This window comes from Euphorbia lathyris, chromosome 2, assembly GCF_963576675.1.
Source record: "Euphorbia lathyris chromosome 2, ddEupLath1.1, whole genome shotgun sequence".
Lineage (NCBI taxonomy): Eukaryota > Viridiplantae > Streptophyta > Magnoliopsida > Malpighiales > Euphorbiaceae > Euphorbia > Euphorbia lathyris.
The window spans coordinates 7,561,217-7,573,886 of record NC_088911.1 but is presented as its reverse complement, the minus strand read 5'-3'; the positions used below and the strand labels follow the sequence as shown (position 1 = coordinate 7,573,886).

At 35.2% G+C, this 12,670-nt stretch overlaps 2 protein-coding genes across 2 annotated transcripts; both read left to right on the top strand.

The window, feature by feature from the left end:
• The first annotated feature begins 1,250 nt into the window (after positions 1 to 1,250).
• Positions 1,251 to 6,569, top strand: LOC136220978 (ras-related protein RABH1b-like). The gene is made up of 6 exons (XM_066008852.1): positions 1,251 to 1,547; positions 2,984 to 3,054; positions 3,943 to 4,031; positions 4,322 to 4,433; positions 5,486 to 5,576; positions 6,076 to 6,569. Exons 1-6 carry the CDS (start codon positions 1,431 to 1,433, stop codon positions 6,220 to 6,222), a joined length of 627 nt encoding a protein of 208 aa, XP_065864924.1. The 5' UTR covers positions 1,251 to 1,430; the 3' UTR covers positions 6,223 to 6,569.
• A 901-nt stretch (positions 6,570 to 7,470) lies between these two features.
• On the top strand, positions 7,471 to 12,575 carry LOC136220977 (ras-related protein RABH1b). Its single transcript, XM_066008851.1, has 6 exons — positions 7,471 to 7,799; positions 9,361 to 9,431; positions 10,201 to 10,289; positions 10,520 to 10,631; positions 10,987 to 11,077; positions 12,036 to 12,575. The coding sequence occupies exons 1-6, from the start codon at positions 7,683 to 7,685 to the stop codon at positions 12,180 to 12,182; spliced, it is 627 nt and encodes a 208-aa protein (XP_065864923.1). The 5' UTR covers positions 7,471 to 7,682; the 3' UTR covers positions 12,183 to 12,575.
• Positions 12,576 to 12,670: the final 95 nt, after the last annotated feature.

The following is a 12,670-nucleotide window of genomic DNA, read 5'->3' as shown; positions in this document are numbered from 1 at the left end:
AAATTTTTATTTTTATTAAAAAAATAGCATTTATTAATGTGAATGTACAAAAAAAATATATAAAAGTATAAAACCAAATGTAATTTCCTTTTTAGCCTTTCTCCTAAAAAAAATTAAAATCACAATCATGGAACCGATTTAACTAAAAAAATCAAGCTGACGCAAATGCTCTTTAAGCTTACAGCGTATATACAATACAACATGTCATGTGTTTTTAATTCTACAAATTAGTGAGGTTGTTAGTACTCGAACCTTCGACCGTTTAATCCAAGGAACTCTGATATCATATTATGAAACCGAGTCGAGGGTTCGAGTCCTGACCTGACCCGCCTTTATATTGTTCTAACCTTTAAATATACATAGAATAAGTTGGACTTGAAATTGGTCTCAAAACCTTGACTTGACCCGCCTTTATATTGTATACATTTTGTATATTTTTTTATTATCTCTATTTTATTTTTATTACTTTGTTAAATATTTTTTTATTACATAAAATTATCTTTGTTGAGTTTTGTTTGAATTAATTACCTAAAATTTAAATTTGTTGTATTTTTATTCATATTTATAGTTTAATATAATTTTTAATTAATTTTATTTAATATAAATATATATTAGTTACGCGGGCGGATTGAACTAGATTTGGGAATCAGTTTTCTTACCTTACTCAAATCCGGTCCAAATTTATTGGAGATATAATGTGAGCTGCATTAGGGACAAGATAGGCGAAGAGTCGATATCGTGGTGCCAAACCTTCCGTCGATGTGAGCTCTTGGAGAAGATCAGTCTGTTATCCTATACCTTTATCTGTTGAGCGACGGTCCTTCCACTCGGTACCATCGGATCAGTAAGGCCGCGACGGGTGGGTTTTGTAGTCAAGCTCCCTTATGTCTTTGCACTCGAGGGCCAATCTCCGTCCTGCCCGAGGAAACCTTTGCACGTCCCCATTAACTTTTGGGAGGTACGTTCTATAGAAATTGTCTACTGAGACTGTCCCTTGGCCCGTAGATCATCAGACAAGGTTAGAATTCTAGCTCTTCCAGAATAGTATCTCACTGATTTAGTCGGCCCAATTCCATCCGGGCTAAACCGGACTCATAAACAGATCTAACGTAAACTACTCGAAACATTTCTACCCCGTAACTTGCTAATTCCGAAGCGTAGCGAGAGTAACTTCTAGTTTTATGTTTAGACTTAAACGGCTCTCAACTAGACCGGACCAAATTTGAAATATAAGGGGCTCATCTCATGGAGGGTCTACTTTCAAATCTCTCACACCTAAAGGCCACCTTCCTTCTGTTCTTTATATTCAGCATTCACAAACATCGGAATCGGAGATCCGAGGGATCCATCTGGAGTCATCGTCGATAAATTCCCGTCAAGATCTCTGTTTCTTATACGAGCGGTATACGATCCTTGAATAGATCCGAACAATGGCTCCGGTTTCGGCACTGGCAAAGTACAAGCTGGTCTTCTTGGGGGATCAATCTGTGGGCAAGACCAGTATCATCACTCGCTTCATGTACGACAAGTTCGACAACACCTATCAGGTAATTACTGGAAGAAACATCCAATATTTGCCTGTTTACTTATTTCTTCCTGCTTTGAGATTGATTGTTCAATTGACTGTAGTTTCTTATGGATCTGATCTCGGCGAGCTACTAATTTTTATGCAATCTGTTCAATATGGACGGGCAATTACTTAGTTCTTGATTTGCATATTAGCTTTCGTGTCTTTGAATTTATCTGGATTCCAAATGGACTGAGGCTATTCATAAAACATTAACATTAGCAGTGAGCTGCTGGAATTCCTAGAAGCCGACTAGTCCATCTATGTTTCACTAAAATCTGTATGCACTCACTAACAAGGGCGGATCTAGAAAATTTATACACTGAGGGCCCAAATTATATAGAATTGAATAGTAAAATCTGATTATTATTTTTTTGCTCTCGATCCAAGATCTGAAGAAAACTCATCTAAATTAATTTATGCTACATGAATATTGTAACACAAAGAACTTCAATAACAATAAAAAAACTTGCATAATATATGATGTACATTTAATTCGATATTAACACCACAATGTAGTATTTCAGAATAAAATATTTCAAAACATTGAATAGTTAATAAAATAGGCATAAAAGATATTATTAAAACCCTTATCAAATTAAATATGAATCAGAAAAGAAGGGAAGTGAAGAAATAAAGGAAAGAGGGATTAGAACTAGCAAGAAATTTTTTTGGCTCTTGCATTTTGGTGAAATTTGGCCGTATAGACAAAATTGTCACGCTTAGCATGCACAGAAATGCATTATTTACTATACAAAATATTGATTTTCATCATTTTGCATGCTAAATTCATAGTATATGGGGTCAACCATGACGATTTCATCCTCTAAGGGCTTAATTTCACCAACAAAAAAGAAAAAAGAAAGAGTTGAAAGGTTAAAAATCACTAAATCAAAGTTCAAGGGCAAAAACATAAAAATTGGTTGTTAAGTAATGAATGATTGATGGGAATATTGAAATTAACTTAGATTTTTAGGCTAGAAATTGAGCGTGCAATTGAGTTTATACATATGAGATTAAAAAAAAAAAAAACTGAAAACTATGAGGGCACAATTGAAATTATCCCTAAACAAATATTGGACAAACAAGTAAGGTTCCCCACAACCCCTTACTGAATCCGCCTCTGCACTTATATAAGCAGTTTTTACCCATTTGATCATCAATATAGTTATTCAGTAAGCATTGTTTTCATAACTATTGATTGTGTACTGAAATGTGGAGTGATGGAATTTGGGAACTTTTGCTACCTGTACTAATGAGATAGAGATCTTTGTTGTCCACATTGAGCATCTATTCATGCTAATCGTATCTCATATGTTCATGAATAATTCATTACAGTTACAGTATTCCGGTTTTTTCTGTTCAATAATGTGTAATTTTTCTAAGCTTATTTATGTCTTTGTTGCTAAAAATCAGGCTACTATAGGTATCGATTTTCTATCAAAGACAATGTACCTTGAAGATCGAACTGTTAGATTGCAGCTCTGGTCAGTTTTTCATAAAGTCACTTTAACTTCAGGATTTCTTTGTATATGTGAAGCTTATCCTAGTATGTTGTATTGTTGATGATGAAGATAACTGATAAGTTGTTTCTCGTGGAGATATAGCCACCTCTGTTTCAAGATGTGAATGCATCATATCTGAAATTAAACTATAGAACATGTTTTCATTTATTAGTTTCCTTGATGATTGCAGTTACATTTGCAAACCCTTGATATGATGCCATTTATTATATGACTTGTTGAATAGCTCTATATTACATAGGAAATACTAGTATTTAATATCTCAAGGATTATGTAAAAATAATGAAATGTATGTAAATCTGCCTTGCTCCTTTTTATGTTGATTAAAGCAAGCAGAAATGTATGCCTTGGAGTGGTGTTTATTGTTGTAACTTGTAACTTTGGAGGGCATTCTAATGATTAATTTACTTCCGTAACATTTTATCCAGCCCAAGTCTGCTTCCTTGCATAGATGTTGTGTTCAGGTTGTGCTTTTATGGTTGATGTAAAAGTTTAAGATATGATACATGAAATTTGGTTGTAAAAATTATTAGCTCTGGCGCACAATAGGGGTTTATTTGTTGCTTGTGTGCATTGCTGTCATGCAATCATGGTTATTATGTATAATATGCCAGGTCCCATTCGTTTCCTATGCACTTTCATTCAAAACCCTACTTTAGATTTCTCATACTCATTGTACTGAAAGCTCTTTGTTTTTCATTCTTCTTTATAATTTCATTCTGTTGCAGAGGTGCTGACATTTGACAATATCTTCTTCAATTACTTTTTTTTTTTTTAAATTTGTTGATTGGCGTTCTTAAACTATCTTAAGTGCTTTAGTTTTATCTAAAAATGAATTAATATGTACCACAGGGATACTGCTGGACAGGAAAGGTTTCGGAGCCTTATTCCAAGCTATATTCGGGATTCCTCAGTGGCAGTAATTGTTTATGATGTTGCAAGTATGTGGCTTTCCTAACTTTTGGAGATTATGGGAATTGAACCCACAAACCCCACTCTTTTTTTGAGTGTGGTAGTCACCAAGCCATTGATCGGTGGCTAAAGTCAAGTTAGTTAATTTACTCATGCACATATATATACAGTTAATGCTCTGTGACGTGAGGGCATTGCCATCTCTTCACCCACCATCTCATTTGTAAACTTTTCTTAATGGGATTTGAATATCCACTGGCTCTCAAGATGCATGCTTTTTTAAATTTGTTAGCCACTTCAACATTTTCTTATGATGTAGGCAGACAGACATTCCTCAACACTTCTAAGTGGATTGAAGAGGTTCGCTCTGAGCGGGGCAGTGATGTTATCATCGTACTCGTTGGAAATAAGACAGATCTTGTCGACAAAAGGTGATGAATTTTGTCAGTTTGGAGTATGATTTGAAACAGGTTATTGCATTGTGTTTTGCCAACGGTTTTATTGCTTGTTTGAGTTGAGGATTAGCTTTAAGCTCGATTCTGGAGGGAAGAAAAAAAATGTAAATATTGTCCATAAATGTATTACCTTGTGATATGTTAAATGGAAAGATGGGTATTTTATTGCATTTTTGCCATCACTTCAAATGAGAAAGATATGAGTAGGGCTGCAAACGGGACAGGGACTATCCGTTCCTGAAGGGGATTCACTCCAACGGGAACATGGAATCCCCATTTATTTTTCCGATGGGGTGGGAATGGGGAAGAAAATTCCCTAGAGGCGGTGACAAAGACCTCTCTCCTTGCCCTACGGGGATCCCTATCCTCATGTAGTTCATATGGATTTTTAAATGTTTATTATTATATTTGGATAATTTTTATTTATTTTTATATTTGGTAGATTGATGTATTTCTTATGATTGGTATATTTTTTGTATCAAGTATACTAGTTTTCTTATAGACTATATTTGTCTAACCGTATAATACGGTAAAATTTTAAATTTCACAAAAGCAAATGTTATTTCGAATTTGAGAAATGGGGAATAGGAAAAGGGACTATATTGTCCCTATTTCATAAACGTGGATGGGATTTCCCATCTAGATGGGGACGGGGAGTCCCCATCCCCACCCCGCTCCATTTGCTACCCTAGATATGAGGTTCTAGAATCCAATGCTTTGCAGAGAGGCAGACACTTGAGCTAAAGGGCGGCCCGGTGCACTACGCGTCCCCGCTGAGCGAGGGTCCGGGGAGGGATCCCACCACAAGGGTGTACTGGGAGCAAACCTTCCCCTACCAATTTATTTGGCAAGAGGCCGCTCCTAAGACTCGAACCCGTGACCCCTTGGTCACACGACAACAACGTTTACCGTTGCGCCAAGGCTCGCCCGCAGGCAGACACTTGAGCTCTGCCAATTAAATTAACAGTCTTTCAAAGTTGTAAGATTTTTGTTCTCATAGCTTTGGGATCTTTTAACTTGTTTGACAGGCAAGTTTCTATTGAGGATGGAGAAGCTAAAGCTCATGACCTCAAAGTCATGTTTATCGAAACAAGTGCAAAGGCAGGCTTCAATATAAAGGTACACTTTATGTTTGAATTTCTGGATGTTACAAAATTGGCCTTAATGTTTTGGTGATTTTACTCATTTATATGTGGGGCGGTTTTTAGGGGTGTGCATTGTTTGGTAAAACCCGAATTAACGAAATTACTCAATTCATTTTTTCGGTTCAGTTTTTTAGCTTTTCAGTTCTGTTATAGTTTTAGGTATATTTTGGTTCAGTTATATTTTAGTTTTACATTCCATTTAGTTTGGTATCAATTATTTTGCCACTGCAGAATTCGATTTTTTTTTTTTTGGTTTTGAACCAATGCACGCAGTTTTCAGGGGTGTACATCATTCGGTAAAACCCGAATTACTGAAATTACTCAATTCATTTCTTGGTTCAGTTTTTTAGCTTTTCCGTTCTGTTATAGTCTTATGTATATTTTTGTTCGGCTATATTTTAGTCTTGTCATTTAGTTTGGTATCGATTATGAAAGTTAACATGTTGAGAAACTCGTTTCTGTCGGCTTTCCAGGCACTCTTTCGGAAGATTGCAGCAGCCTTGCCAGGAATGGAAACACTTTCCTCAGCTAAGCAAGAGGATATGGTGGATGTGAATCTCAAATCTTCAAATACAAATTCTTCCCAGTCTCAAGCACAAGCAGGAGGATGTAGCTGTTGATATACGAAACACAGAAGAAGAAACCTTTTTGCAGCCATTTTCTCGGCATCCTTCATATGTAAAGTTTCGAGACTTTTTACTATACTCCTGGAATAATATATCCGACCAACGAAGGATAGTGAGATGATTGGTGTTAAGAAATAAATGTATACAGGTGGTATCAATTAATTGATTAAATATATTGTTTCAGGAGTATTGTAGAATTTCTCGTAAAGTTTTTCAGACATTCATTTGTATCATTGGGTATTTGGCTTTAGTTTGTGGATGAGTGATTAGTCAAGAGGAGACAATATTGTAGTTGGACTGATCTTTTGAACTATCCTACTTCCTTCTTATAATTTTTGTCACTTGAATTTGACTCAACCGACTTCAAATTCGACTAGGGTTGTAAATGGAGATAAAAAAAATCTCATCCCTTTCCGTGGAGAATCTTTTCGGAGATTTCTCATCTTCGTTAGGTACGGTGAATCTTGTTCTGTTAACAACCTTGGATTCCATGTTTATGCAATAATTTCTAACATGGTCTAACCGTATACTTTTAAAGTCTCTAAGAGGGTGTTTGTTCCTCTTTATATCTGTTTGTTGTTTCAAGAGATATTTTCATGTTTCATTAGAAATAGAAAGATGTTGATTGTCGTTTCTATCAAAACCAGCTGCTTTTTGTATAGACAGCAAAAATGCTGCATTTTTTATGTTTTGTTTTCCATACTATCCTTCTCAAAAAAAAAAAAAAAATCACCGTGATTGTTTAAAAAATGTGTTAAGAAATATATTTTTTTGTTGGGATCGGATGGTCCTCCTGCTTCTCTTATGAGTTGTCTAGATTGAATGGAGAGTATCAATCCACGTGTTAGGAATATGCTCTAGGAATATATCAGAGAACATTCCGAGTGTATTAATAATCATATAATAAGATTATGAAACGATTTCCACACTTCTAAATGGCATTAACCGAATAGAAATCGAGAAGCATTATAGCTGCGTTTCGAGTCAAGTTACCGCTACCTTTGGTGACATTACATTTACTCCCCTTTTCCACCTCAATTCCAGCCATCACAGCAGTATTAAATTAGCTGCTCATGCATTTCTCCTGAAGAATGAACCATGATATTTCACAACTTCGCGCTTAAACGACGCTGTATTGATTTATGTTGCTTTATTATCAGATTGTTAAATGGGCCGGGCCGGGCCGGGCCCATGTAACTGCAAAAGCCAGAAAAGGCTCTTCTCTTTCAAATTTCTCTCACCCAAACACCACACCAACTTACTTCTGCGCTTATTCAAAAAAAAAAAAAGTTACTTCTGCGCTTTGTATTCACCATCACCACCCTCTCCCGACGAGAATCGGAATCGGAGAATCCGATTCCTTGACGATCCAACTGGAGTCATCATCGATAAATTCTCGGCAAGATCTCTATTTCGTAGACGATTATTATACGATCCTTGGATAGATCCGAAAAATGGCTCCGGTTTCGGCACTGGCCAAGTACAAGCTGGTCTTCTTGGGGGATCAGTCTGTAGGCAAGACCAGTATCATCACTCGCTTCATGTATGACAAGTTCGACAACACTTATCAGGTAATTACTGGAAGAAACTTTCAATATTTTCCTGTTTACTAATTTTCTTCGTGCTTTGGGATGGAATTGTTCAGTTGGCTATAGTTACTTATGGATCTCATTTTTATCTCGCTGAGCTATTAATTTTTATGCAATATGTTCAATATGTTCAGGCAATTAATCAGTTCTCGATTTGCATATTAGCTTTCGTGTCTTTGAGTTTATGTGGATTCTAAATGGCAGTGATCTGCGGAATTCCTTGAAGCTGACTAGTTTGACTCTTTTAGTTGATACTTTAGTCAATCCATGTTTCACTGACATCTGTATGCACTTATATAAGCAGTTTTTTTCTCAATATATTTATTCAATAAGCATTGCTTTTGTATATATGTATTGTGCACTGATCATAGTTGTCTAATCGACGCCTCTGTGAATCGAAATCCTTATTTTTTGAATAGTGACTGGTGAATTCACAAATTGAACTCTGTTTAATAACTTAGTGGAGATGGAGCATTTGAGTTTTTGAGTCTGTTTTTTTGCCTTGTTGTCAACTTGATAATGATGGAATGGAACTAGTTTGAGTTGATAACTTGATAAATAACAATGGGACCAGAGGAGAGTGAGTTTGGTAGTTAGTGTTGTTGAAGTTTTTGATGAACTGTGACGAATCGAAATAGAGCTGAAACGAATCGAATCTATTCGTATGATTCAAATTTGTGAACTGTAAGATTTTGTTATAATTTAGATTCATCCTATAGGTTTGGCTCAAAATAGAGCTGAATCGAATTGAATAATACGATTTGAATTGAGAATTGTATAACAGTGGTACTGATATGAGGAGTGAAAGAATTTGTAACCTTTTGCCATCTATGCTGATGATATAGAGATCTTTGTTGTCCATATTGGGCATCTATTTATGCTAATCTATGTTGCACGGAGACAGAAACGGATACAGAAACTGAAACGGAAACTGATACTGGAAACGTAATTTCTGAAAAACATAGGAAACGGAAACGTGTAAATATTAAAAATATAGGGGCATATTTATAAATATTGAAAATATAATAATACATTAAAAAAGACAAGATTGAAGAACAAGAGGAAGAAAGTCCAAGCTCAATCGAGATTCAAGAGACAAAGATTATAGGAGAAAGAAATATGGGTAAGTTCTTTAAATTGAAGGATACAAGGAAGGAATTATCTCTCAAATAGGAAGTTTCAATTTTCCTAATCTTAGATTGAATAGGAATTGCAAAATAGAAAGTTTGAATTTCCAGAATTTTAATCGAAATATGTAGGGAAACCCATTTAAAAATTGAGACTTGTTTCATATTTTGGGTAATTACGGAAACGTTTCGTATCAGTTTCCGAGAGTTTCTATTTCCCACATCTGCCAGAAACGGGGAAACGCATGTCATGAAGAGTTTCCGTGCTTCATAGATGCTAATCATATCCATAGGTTCATGTAAACCTAGTCCACTTCATGTTTTAGGTTGATAATTCATTGGAGTATTCCTTTCTTTTTCTGTTTAATTATATGTAATTTTCTAAGCTTATTTATGTCTTTGTTTCTAAAAATCAGGCTACTATAGGTATCGATTTTCTATCAAAGACGATGTACCTCGAAGATCGAACGGTCAGATTGCAGCTCTGGTCAGTTCTTCATGAAGTCCCTTTAACTTCAGAATTTCTGTCTATATAAAGCTTATCCTAGTACTGTATGTTGTATTATTGATGATGAAGATAACAGATAAGTTGTTTGTGGTGGACATATAGCTACCTGCTTTTAGTGATGTGAATGCATCATGCCTAAAATTAAACTATATGTTTGCTAGATTTATTATTTCCCTTGATGATTGCAATTACATTTGCAAGCCAAGCCCTATAGTATGATGCTATTTATATGACTTGTTGAACAGCATTATCTCATAGGAAATACAAGTATTTAATTTCTCAAGGATTATGTAACTTTGGATGGCAATCTAATGACAGGGAAAACCTTTCTATAGATGTTGTTCTCAGGTTATTGTGCTTTAATGTTTGATGTAAAAGTTTAAGATATAATACTTGAATTTGGTTGGAAAAATTACTATCTCTGGCAAATAGCGGGAGCTAATTTTGTTGCTTGTGTTGTGCATTGCTGTCATGCTCATGCAATCATGGATACTATGTATAATATGCTGGGTCCTAATGGTTTCCTATGCATTTTCAAGATTCTAAAACCTTCTTTTGATTTCCTATTCTCATTGTAGTGAATGCTCTTTGTTTCATTTTCTATAATTTCATTATGTTGTGGAAGTGTTAACGTTTAACAAAATCTTCTTTACTTAATTATTTTTTGTTATATCTTTTGCTATTTGGCATTGTCAAACTATCTTAAATGCTTGAGTTTATCTAAAATATGAATTAATATGTACCACAGGGACACTGCTGGACAGGAAAGGTTTAGGAGCCTTATTCCAAGCTATATTCGGGATTCCTCAGTGGCAGTTATTGTTTATGATGTTGCAAGTATGTGGTTTTCCTTGTTTCATTTTCTAATTTTGCGTTTTTCCTATCCGCCCAATACATTGCATGTTACAGTATGAAAGTTAAGTTAGTTAAATTCATGGACATTTACGGTTTCTGCTCTGGGATGTATGGGTCATGTCAACGGCCTAGCATCTCTCACCTGTCTTTCATTTGCAAATTGGGATTTGAATCTCGCATTGCATGCTTGTTGAAATTTGTATGTATTGTAGGCAGACAGACATTCCTCAACACTTCTAAGTGGATTGAAGAGGTTCGTACGGAGCGGGGCAGTGATGTTATCATTGTACTCGTTGGAAATAAGACAGATCTTGTGGACAAAAGGTGATAAATTTTGATGGTTTGGAGTGTGATTTGAAATAGGTTAATGTAGTGCGTTTTGCCAACATTTTTATTGCTTTGGATGAGTCAACTCAAGGATTAAGCTCCATTCTGGAGGGAAGAAAAAGAATGTATATACTGTCATAAATATATTATTGATATGTTAAATGGAAAGACTGGTATTTTATTGCATTTTTGCTAGTTGTCTCTTAAAATGAGAAAGATATGAGGTTTTAGAATCCAATTACTTTGCAGAGAGGCAGACACTTGAACTCTGCCAATTATTTCAAAATTAACAGTCTTTCAATGTTGTAAAATTTTGTTCTGACAGCTTGGATCTTTTTAACTTGTTTGACAGGCAAGTTTCTATAGAAGATGGAGAAGCTAAAGCTCATAGCCTCAATGTCATGTTTATTGAAACAAGCGCAAAGGCAGGCTTCAATATAAAGGTAAACTTTGGGGTTAATACATACACCAAGTTTATTCAAAAAAAAAAAAAAAAACATACACCAAGTTGGCAGAATCCAGTTGCCCTTCTGACTGATTAATTCTTGAACTTAAGTGATTTATTGGCCCTTGAACTTGCTTTAATGACCTATTGGCCCCTTGAACTTGCTTAAATGACCTATTGACCCCTTGAACTTGCTTAAAATGACCTATTGGGGTTAATTACACCCGTAGTCCTCCAAGTATCACAAATGGAACACTAATGCCACAAAACTTAATTTTTTAACATCAAAATTATCCAACTTTGCATTTGATTTCTCTTGTAATACTTTTGTCTAGATTTTGTGGCAATGGAAGTCATCGAAAAAGATAAGTTGACAACACGTGGATTAAAAAATAATTGAAAATTACCTAGTTTGGCCTTGCTAGGTTATGCTGATGTGAGAAATCAAAAGGAAGTGGATGAATGCTATGATGCTTGGAAACTCTGCATGACATGCGTTTCCCCGTTTCCGTAATTACCCAAAATATGAAACGCCTTTCTCAGTTTTTAAACGGTTTTCCCTACCTATTTCAATTAAAATTCTAGAAATTCAAACTTTCTATTTTGCAATTCATATTCAATCTAAGGTTAGGAAAATTGAAACTTCCTATTTGAGAGATAATTCGTTCATTGTATCCTTCAATCTAAAGAACTTACCCATATGCGCTTCAACTTGTCCAAATATCTACTTGGTGTGCCATTTAGGGTATTAATCATGTCACTTTAAGCAACTTCAACGGGCTAATTGTTTTCAAAGTTGAAAGGGTCATTAGACTTTTCTAAACAAGTTTGAGAGGCTAGCGATATATTAGGCCTAAACTTTATGTTTGGAATTAGGAATATCACAAAATTGGCCTCAATGTTTTTCTGATTATAAGAGTCAACATGTTGAGAAAAAGTTCCCTCAATCTTTCCAGGCACTGTTTCGGAAGATCGCAGCAGCCTTGCCAGGAATGGAAACACTTTCCTCAGCTAAGCAAGAGGATATGGTGGATGTAAATCTCAAATCTTCAAATACAAATGCTTCCCAATCTCAATCACAATCAGGAGGATGTAGCTGTTGATATACGACGAAACACAGAAGAAGAAGAAGAAGAAGAAGAAGAAGAAGAAGAAGAAACCTTTTTGCAGCCATTTTCGTGTCATCTTTCGCATGTAAAGTTTCCGACACGACATCCATTTGTACCATTTGGTGTTTGGCTTTGGTTTGTGGATGAATGAGAGACTAGTCAAAAGGAGATTATGTTGTAGTTAAAGACTGGTAGTATCAATTGGCTTCTACGAATGTGGAGTTAGAGTTTAGCTTTTTCCAGAAAAGATTGTATTATTGTTATCCTACAATTAGTGTGTTGAGTAAACCAATTTGTTATATAGATATTTGTTTTGTTTAGTCATTTTCTATGTAGAATTAATGGTAGTGACGGATTCGGGATTTACTTAGAGGATTGTTTCATAAACATGGGTGTTTAATTTGAAATTTATTGGATGTTTTTACTAGAAAAATTGATTTAATGGAGTTTCTAAAGGGTGCTGATATTTACCGCTTTCAAAT

Coding starts and splice junctions, on each gene's coding strand:
- LOC136220978 (XM_066008852.1), top strand. CDS start 1,431: ATGGCTCCGGTTTCGGCACTGGCAAAGTACAAGCTGGTCTTCTTGGGG. Junction 3,055..3,942: donor ACTGTTAGATTGCAGCTCTG/GTCAGTTTTTCA, acceptor TATGTACCACAG/GGATACTGCTGGACAGGAAA. Junction 5,577..6,075: donor AGGCAGGCTTCAATATAAAG/GTACACTTTATG, acceptor TCGGCTTTCCAG/GCACTCTTTCGGAAGATTGC.
- LOC136220977 (XM_066008851.1), top strand. CDS start 7,683: ATGGCTCCGGTTTCGGCACTGGCCAAGTACAAGCTGGTCTTCTTGGGG. Junction 7,800..9,360: donor AGTTCGACAACACTTATCAG/GTAATTACTGGA, acceptor TCTAAAAATCAG/GCTACTATAGGTATCGATTT. Junction 11,078..12,035: donor AGGCAGGCTTCAATATAAAG/GTAAACTTTGGG, acceptor CAATCTTTCCAG/GCACTGTTTCGGAAGATCGC.